The following is a 9,705-nucleotide window of genomic DNA, read 5'->3' as shown; positions in this document are numbered from 1 at the left end:
ATGACTCACTGGGAATTACATGCATGAACGATGGATACCTCAGAGGCTCTTCTCCATTTGTAGAAGTGAGGAGATGGGTTCAGCAGTGCAGGACCTTCTGCAGTCTTCTACTTCTGATTTGGTTTGGGAAATAACAACTCACAAACTTTTCAACAGCTTTATCTGATTTAGCTGTTGTAAGTACCAGAGAACAACAGACTTGACATTAGATCATGGCTGGCTTTTCAAACACAGCCTGGTGGAAAACACAGCCCTTTCAGAAACCAAAAGCTGATTTCACTTCTGGGCTGAGGAACCATCTCTGCATTAACAATCTTGGTCAGAGTACTTTAATCCAGATGGGACACTTACCTCTGAAAAACAGCAAAAAGCATGAGATGGGCTCAAAGATGGAATATACTGGTTGTCTGGGAGAAGCTGATGTTGATGTCCAGATTTGCAGTGTGTTGACAAGTTTTGGTGGCAAGTCTGGAGTCGATCAGCTCACAGAAGAAACTGGGTTTAACACAGAAATGCACCTAATTAGAGGCTATGCCTGAGCCATGCAAGGCAAGAGGCTTTTCATTTGAGGTCAATGTCATTTCAAATTTGCCATGACAGTGCTGTACTAAATCCCCTGATTTCTCACATTTTGTCTTACTTGATAGGTATTTGAGAAACTTCTCAGCAATTTTCCGTGGCCGGTTCTACAACACACATTTTTTTTGTTTGTCCCCTTTCTGCACCCTGCCTTTGCTTCTGTCTGTTCCCCAACAGCACAATTCTTGAGTATCACCCTTCCAGGATGACTTCACAGCACTGGCAGAAAAATGACTAACTTGTTCTTGTGACCCATATTTCTGGGATTATTACACAGAGGTTACTGATGTACCTCTGCCCGTGGCAGTGATGCTCAAGGATGCCCCATGTCAAACCTCCCTAACATCTCTCCCAGCCCGCAGTCCTGAGTCACTTCGCTCCTTATGCAGAGCACCTGCCCATTTTCTTTTCCACTGGAAGGGACCCACTGCTGCCATCACACGAGTGAGCAGCAAAGTAAACTAGCTGACATGAAAGGGAGGAAAGAGAAGCCTCTTAAATGGCACCTTGCTTAAGAGGCACCTCGCTTAAGAGGCACCTCTCTGTCCATGACTTGCTCTGGGTTCTCTGAATGCGATTTATGGGCCTAAGGATAACTACATCCTTTCTTTCCTAAAAAAATTACAAATCGTGTGGCAAAGGCATGTGTATCACTACTTTTTCTTTTAAACTTTGACTGTAGTAGATGCCACTTGTCTTTCCCGGCCACATTTTTTCCTTTTCACTCTGGCCCTGCAGCTGGTGCATCTAGCAAGAAGTGAGAAACGTGGGTTCATTTCCATTTCTGCTTTTGCGGACTCAAACTCATGTCTCCCCTAATGACCTATTCCAAAACACTCTTGGGGCGTTCTCCTCTATTCTTGCTGAAGTTCCACCTTGTACTTAAACATTGGTGGCTGGAGGAAGGAGACAAGCCTCTGTAACCCACTGTCTCACATGCCCAGCGGAGAGGAGAAGCTCTCTGCCTTCTCCTCCTTTCTCTGGGGGTTGTGTCTATGTTTTTGTCCAAGTAGCTGCCTCACGACATCTATATAATCAGAGAGACAGCGACGTACCCACATCTGTCACCTCCATAGCAGGGACCTACTTGTTGGGTTACAGAGTCATGCTCTTCTTCGCCTCCCACCCTCCATGAATCCAAAACGAGTAGCTTGGAGTCACGCGTGGATCCTGCCTCACTGTGCCCATGTCCCTCTCTCTCCGGCCCAGTGAATCAGAGATCATTTCCATGTAAACCTCATGAGAAGGGAGGGACAAGCCTTCCCTGTGATTCTCACACACACCCAGTCCTGTTAAGTCCCCAGTCTCGCCTACTGACTGATGGGTTAGGCAGTGGAGAAAGACCGTGTTGGATCCCTCCAGGCAAAGGAGAGGGAAATGAATCTTCTCTTCTCCAACACCCTCAGTGAGAGCTCCAACCTCTGGATAACAGGGATGGCTCCAGCAGGACTGCCTCTGGACATATTTTAAAGGAAACCAGTGATTTATTAGTGCATTTTGTGCAGGGCTTGAGCTGAGTGTGCAACTGACTGGCATGCTGACTAGACAGTGGGAAGCCGTCAGCACAATAGGTGGAGGAACACCCCACCTGTGAATCCCAGCAGCGATGAGACATCCTTTCAGTCCTGAGCCACATACTCACCCCATGAGCCCGGCAATGCCTCCAAGCACAACTTAGCATCTCATGACCTTGAAGTTCAAGAATGCAACCACCACCAGTAGACATGTCAAGCACAATATATATTTTATTGGTTTCATTTCCAAGAAATTTAAAAACCAGACTGAAGAAGAAATGCACAGCATAATCTCTACAATTTATGAACAACAATCATGTTTTTATGCAGTCCTTCCTTTTGATTTCTGTAAAATTTTGATAGAAGGGTAGCCTAAAATTTTGACCATATTTTGAAGGGCGCCATTGAAAGTATATAGATCATAAACTGTACCTGAAATGTCTTAGTCATATCAAAGAATAGAGTTCAGAGGCTTCTCCTAAAAATGCTGATTTCTGTTCTGTGATTTCAGCCTCCTACCTATTATTAGAGCCTTTAATAACCACCATTTTTGCCTTGAGATTTGAGAAGGACCTAAGTCCCACAGAAAATTGATTGTGTCTGAATAATTCACTGTAAGGAAATGTGGACTTAGTTTTCAAATATATAGAGGACTTTCTACATACAGCACTCTGGAAGTACTGTATTAAGTACATTTCTTATCCATATAAGGTAAACATATATCTGCAATTAGTCCAAAGATTTAATTTTGCAGCAATGGGAATACTTAGATGAAAAAGTCTGCATTCATATGAAATTGTCTTTTTTCCATATACCCTGAAGATTGAGAAGTCACCTCTTATAGAACATATAATCTTTCTACGTAATATATAAAGTGTTTTGAAGTGTTTATGCCCTTTTCATTCCTGCAGTGACTGGGTTTGCATTATGCTAAGTTTCTCCTTTCTTTGATTTTTTTTTCACATTATGGGAGGGAAGTTCTTTCTATAAACTTACAGCACATGTAAATTAAAAGCGACTCCTCCTACTTCAAGATTTTCTACAGAGTATGGGCACAAAGAAGAATTTATCTTCATTGATGAGAAGACATACCAATACTGGTGGGAACACTCCACTTACTAGAAGGGAAATATTATCCTTTGTTGAGATGAAAGATTCCTTATGCCTCTTCCATCAATCTGAAGCATTGTGACATTTCCTATCACTGTAGCACAAAGATGTTCCTTCTGGGAAATGCACGGAATATACTAATGAGTATGTTCATACATCAGAGAAAATCTCTTTCCCCCTGTAAAATGACAAAATTATTCTTGATCTAATATTACTAAGCCACAGCAGAGAGAAAGTGTAATTGCTTGTAAATAATAGGTCAAAATGACCAAGCATGACATTTTTAAAGTTCAAATCTTCTCATCCTTAGTTATCATACATTGCATTAAGGCTATTCACAAACAGTATTTGTCAAGCCACGGTGTACCAAAGTGCCTTATTTTGTAGCAAATCCAATAACAAGTGAAACAGAGCTTGCTGAGGTTTGCTTTCAATTTCCTTTTCTAACTGCTGTGCCATTTTAAACAAATAACATACTGGTGAGGTGAAGAGGACAGAGCAAAACACCTTAGATCACCTGAAGGTCAGCATACAGCAGGTCTCTTCATATTCAATTTGCCAGAGCTGTGCTGGCTTTCTATCCAACAGAACAATGTTCTGCATAACAGAAAGGGAAAGAGTAAGACAGTTAAGAGATTCACATACCAGGAAACTGCTTTTCAAGGTTCCAAAAAGCCTGCTCATTACAACATCAGGTGATTGACTATTAGGCAGATAAAACCCTTGCTTTTCAAAGCAGATATCAAGGAGCAGAGCTTGGGCTCTGAAGTGGAAGCTACAACTCTCAAAACTGATCCTCAGTTTACATACATATGAAACACCTCTCTCTTTCCATGTGTTTTATGGCAGGTTGTAAGAAACAGATAATGTCTCTTCTAATTTCCATTACAAAGCTCTGCTGAGAGACATTAATAAGAGTCTGTTGCAGCTGAAGTGAGTAAAACCAGTTCTTCAAAAGAACAAAAAAAAAAAAAAAAAAAGAAAGAAACCAGTTAAAAAAAAAGAGAAAGAAAAAAAGGTCATCTTTGAATTCTGATTCACACACTGGGCGATGCGCTTCCCTTTTCCCATTGTACACCACTCTGCAGTAGTCGCTCCCCTTTCAGAATGACTTTTTGACCAATTCTTTTCACAAAGCTGCCTGCTCCCCTCCAGGGATATATTCAAACAACTCAAGGATTGCTTCAGCCAGAAGCACTTTCACACAGTTTGAGCCAAAATCGCCCCAAGGAAGACCTAAATCATGCTGGATTAGAGTTCTGACGGTCTTTTAACCGGGTCAGAATTTCACTGGCAATAAAGCTGCCAGTCTAGGAGAATTTTCTCTTCCAGAAGGACTTCCTGGAAGCATGAAATTGCCCTGTGGCTGGCTGGACACATGTTTGGGGTCATAAAACACCTGGCCTCAATGTGTTCAGTCTTGCATTACCTTGACTTTCCATGGGTTTTTTTTGCTGTGTGGTTCCCTTTATTTATTTTTTAAATTTTCACAGTAATTGACATTTCAGACTAAGTCCTAGATTTCAGACATTTGCTCTCAGAAATCAGAAAGCTTGAGACACATTTAGGAGAGTAAAGAACTCAAAAGCCTTCTAAAAAGGACATTTTCGAACGCACAAAGATTAAAAAAAAAAAAAAAAGAATACTTTGACCTGTTTGGAATGGAGAAGCATCCAAACTTTCAAGAATTCACTGCAGTGGCCATTAGAGACCGCTGAGGATAAACCAAATTTGTATAGAAAACATGACTGTATTAGTTGAAAAATCTCCGATTAGAAAAACATGTCAACATCCACAAATACGTAAGGAAACAAGTGTGTGGGAAGTCATCACATAAAATAAATCAGATGGAAAAGTAGCAAATAGGAACGAGAGAAAGAAGTCGGGAACAAATGGATGAAATGGCTTCACAGGAAATGTGTTTTGCAAACAGCGTACTGAACCTTCATTGATCTTTGTGTCTTTTTGGCATCCTCACACACCACTTCTGAAGAAGGAGGCACAGATTTCCCAATAACAGTTCCCTCTCCTCCGGTGCTTTCGGACTGTCTACACATCACCTTCAGTTTCATTTTTGGAAAGCTGAATGGACTGCTACTCTCATGCCACTCTCCCACTGTTCCCTTCCCACCCACATTGTTTCTAAAATATGTCCTGCATCCTCTCTCCCAATTGTGGTTTTAACGAAGCAACATAAGGAAGTAGTGTATTGTTGTGTTTACTTTCCTTCATTGAGATGTGGGTTTCTGACAACGACATTGGGCTTGTTTTGGGAGTCATCCACCGGTAAAACTTGATCAAACCTGTTGCATCCTGAAGCAATTGAGCAAAATAGAGTTATGGTTGCTGTAACCTAATCACAAGCAAAAACATGTAGGTGAGCTGTAATTATCAAGGGTTCTGCCATCTGATAACATTTACAGCAAACAGAAAATTAAAAGACTTAAACCAGAAGCAAATGAGTGGAAGCTTTTTTTTTTTTTTTTAATAACTGACTAGTGACTTTTCCCTGGAGTTGCATACAAATCTCGTCTCCACCAGAGAATCTATCCCGAACATTTTTCTTCGCTGGGTGTCGGGGGCTGAATTTCTGTGTTCTCCTTCAGCACTGGAAGTACTTGAGACCCAACTGATAAAATATCTGGAAAGGTTGAGCGCAAGGGCTGGTTCATCAGATATATGCCAAAGTTTGTCTGAAAAAAGCAAAATATTTATTGAGATGCAACTCATGTTAAAGTAATCAGATCTATAGAGAATCTCATAACCCAGGTATGTTTAGAAAAACAATATTGCTTTAAGAATAAGGAGGTATGTACTATCTCCATGTAATTAAGAACATTTTTAACTAATTAACTATAATAGACTGGTAAACAAAAGCTAACTCCATGCTATTCAAGAAGAATACCTTAAGTAAGTGGATAAATAACACAGTATTTCATCACGAGTTCCACCGTATCATATCTGTAATTTACACTCCCTCACAGTCTTGTCATTTAGCGACTGTTCTGGCTTCTTGACAAATACGGTTAATGCATTATCACAACTAAAGGCTAGACAGCACAAGAATGCATGTATGTTCAAACAGTGAGGAAAAGTCTTGCATCTTCTACCACAAATTGTTCGCTTTGTTAAGAGAACTTTGTTCTGTCTAGCCTTTGTCCACTTTCCTTAATTTGTTTTTAGGAATATTTTAGTATATTCACAGAAAACGTTCAGAAAGTTTATTAGGACTAGCACTTGTTATCTGTCATTACCTGCGAAGCCATCCTACATAAATATTAGAAATACTTAGATATGTGTCCTTGTGATGCTGAACAATAAAGAAAAGATGAACAGAACAACCACTTCACGCACTGACCACACAAACCTCACAGGCACTGGAAACCTGATCTGCCTGCACTCTTACGTGTGGTCTTAATCTTAAGCACGTTGAACGTTACAGTTCTAGCTGTGAACAGCTGGGTGGGATCTGGAAATGTCACAGTAAGAGACTGGTGTGGTTTTGCGGTTTTGTTTTCCAACAGTAGAGAGTTTAGAAATGCACAAAAACCGACTTGCAATCTCATGATAGTATTTTCCAAACAACTAGATAATAGTTAATTGAACAAATACAGAAAGTAAGAAATAAAGGCCTGCTGAAGACCATATTAAATTGATAACTGATTTGTAGATTTCAGAATGTCTTTGTTCTTCGAACTGAGGACCTTGGAAGCTCAATACTAATTTTCTTGATTTTTTTACAGGTTTCAATAAAAAGCATTTTGTTTTGGTAGGCTAGAGCCAAAATGCACCAGTCACTCTAAAATGTAAAGTAAGTATATAAGCAACTGAAATTAATTTGGTATTTCTGAAAAAATAAATTTTAAACCCAAAACTCTATTCTCCTTCTCCATTTCCTGATTACATTTACTGCCATTGTTCAGATCGATGATCCTGGAATTACATTTACAGCGGGTTTAGAAAAATATACTAGGCAAAAGGAATTGCAATAAATTAAAAAAATAGCTGAATTTAAGGGAGCATATTTGACAGACTAAATATGAAGGCAGTATGTTTTCTCCTGTTCTCGCACAGTATAATTAAAGATACGGTCATGAGGTAACATGGAACGGGTTTTAGTCTTTGAAGAATTAGCGAGAGGTGAGGCTGAGACCTACTCCCAAGTAAGAGAGATGCTGTAAAGCAGACATCTATCCAAACACGGCCTCAGACACTGAATTTGGATCTTTCTGTTTCATTTGTAATCCTAAACATTAAGAAGAAAACCAGCTCCCAAGCAGAGTTCTTTTGGCTACTCCTGCTATTCCTTCATCTCACTGGCATTTCGCATATATGGGGTACGCGTTGGACCTGATCAGGCCCAGCCTATTAATGACACTTTGTGGATACTTCTGACCATAATGGTGTCAACACTGGTGGTCACAGGGTAGATCCTTCTGGTCAGTGTTCTAGGATTTAATGCTGACGAACGACTGCAGCACAATAAGATCCTAAACCTCTAGTACAGTGACTGTGTTGGGTCAACCATGGTGCTAAAATGGTGAGTTAGTAATTGTTTCATTTAAAATATTAAAGCGCATAGTATTATTTTTCCGTTCTTGCTTTTCTCTTGTTTGTTGACAAGCTGTGGTGGTTTCTCTATTGGCATAAATGATGTGTTAGTCAGCCTTGTGGTTAATAACCTGGATTTACTTCCTATTCCCTACTGCAAAGATGACAGTTGCCCTAATTTTGTTGTTTTAAAAAATCACTCACTAAACAAGTATTTTAAAATTAATATTAGTCCATGCTGCACCACATTTCACACAGGAAAGAATTTCATAACTCATCTGTGTAAATGAACTTGATACATGAGAAGTTTTTATTTATATTTACTGTATTGACATCTTGATTTATGTTAAAATGAGACTAGAATTAATCTGGGCAGATTGTTCACTGTGGAGAATTTAATTTACCAATTTTTCTATTGTTGTGAATCATTTAGGATGTTTTTTTTTCTTAAAGCACTTTAAAACAGTCAGAATTATTTAAGAAAGGGCATGTGCGAATACATCTTCAGGAGTTCTCAAATACTATTTTAATACTGGTCTTTAGTATTTCCCTACTCTCATTGGGCATCTAAAGTCTGGTAGTATGTTTTTCAGTGCTGAGACACCTAAGGAGTTTTAAAGGTGATGGTTATCTGTTGGTATACATATTTAAGTACTAATACCTGCTTGGAATTGCTGATCTCTTTCTTCTGTGAATGTTCTTAAGGCTAAAATTTAGCTTGTGATTACCAGAAGCGGATTTAATATTTTTAAAGTAAATTTCCTTTTTTTTTCAATAATTACAAACATTGACTCAGAAAATACTGATGGTAGCAAGCCCCGCCTCCAAGCAACCACAAAAGCTGTGCATCCTGCCACTTCAGCTCTGGTTCAAGAGAAAGATAAAATGTAGAAATTGGCCTTTCTCACATTTCACTGTTGAAAAATGACACTTTCAGGAGCAGAGATTACAGCCTGCAGAGTTATTACAATGAACTGCATAATCTCTTTCTGCTGTTGCTACCTTTTCCTGACTTCAAGGGCATTTTGTTCTGCGTATAAACTCCCCAGAACACACCAAGAACTGGGCAGGGAGTGTTGGACTAGGAGTTCTGTGGCTTTACCCGCTCGGTCTTCTGATGGCAGTAGGGGCTCTTCCCATCACTCTTAAACTTCACAGGGACACAAAATGTAAAGCTTCTTGATTAGCAAAAAGCACAACATTTCACTGCTGGGAGAAATAGATAAAACATACTTATTCTTGCCAACAGTGAATCATATGATAGTCATCACACTCACTTAAAGGAGGAGCTATAAAATGGTGTCATTCTTGCATGTTGTTTCAAGTACATTTACTGGATCAACAGTAATATGCAGTGCTTAGATATTCACTGACAGAGAAATATCCTGGGTGCAGTATCTCCTTTTGTAAGATAGAAACCTGAGGTACTACATCTGACAAAGGCTGAGATGAGACGCCTTCAAGCTACAGCTCTTAAACAATCAGTTAATTCAGACTAGCACTTGCTAGGGAAAATGCCCTGCTAGAATGTGTGACAAGCACATAAGTGATACTGCATGCTAAGACTTAGCTCTGGATGGATGAATTCTGTATTTTGCCCCTGGAGGTAGCTCTCAGCTGCCTCCTCCCAACAGATAATTTTACCCGTTCACTTCTGCTCATTTTATTCATACAATAACATAACCTCCCTCTCATGCAAAGGTTTGGGAGATGCAATTATTAAAGCTGATTTTTTTTCTTTTTTTAATGTAAAGATGTTTATTAGTCTGTATTCACCAAAACTGCTTAGAAAAGCCTTATAAAATAGGACAGTGGAAGTACTCATTTCCAACATGCTGATTTTTCATATTGGAGAAAAGGGGACTTTTAACTTGGTGTCAGAAAATCCCATCTGTTGAAAATATCTGGACAGCAGAATGTTTTGCTGAGAACTGATATTCCTTTGCTCTAC

At 39.4% G+C, this 9,705-nt stretch overlaps 1 protein-coding gene across 1 annotated transcript in view; it reads right to left on the bottom strand.

Annotated features, from left to right (window-relative positions):
- Positions 1-4,602: 4,602 nt before the first annotated feature.
- MOCOS (molybdenum cofactor sulfurase) overlaps positions 4,603-9,705 on the bottom strand; it is a 232,172-nt gene continuing 227,069 nt past the window's right edge. The window contains exon 15 of the mRNA XM_082015564.1: positions 4,603-5,896. Within this exon, the coding sequence (XP_081871690.1) occupies positions 5,750-5,896 (147 nt within the window). The 3' untranslated portion in view covers positions 4,603-5,749. The remainder of the gene's footprint in view (positions 5,897-9,705) is intronic.

The sequence above is a fragment of the Phaethon aethereus genome, assembly GCF_964289735.1.
Source record: "Phaethon aethereus genome assembly, chromosome: 2".
In the NCBI taxonomy this organism is placed as follows: Eukaryota; Metazoa; Chordata; class Aves; order Phaethontiformes; family Phaethontidae; genus Phaethon; species Phaethon aethereus.
This window is presented reverse-complemented; position numbering and strand designations above follow the sequence as displayed.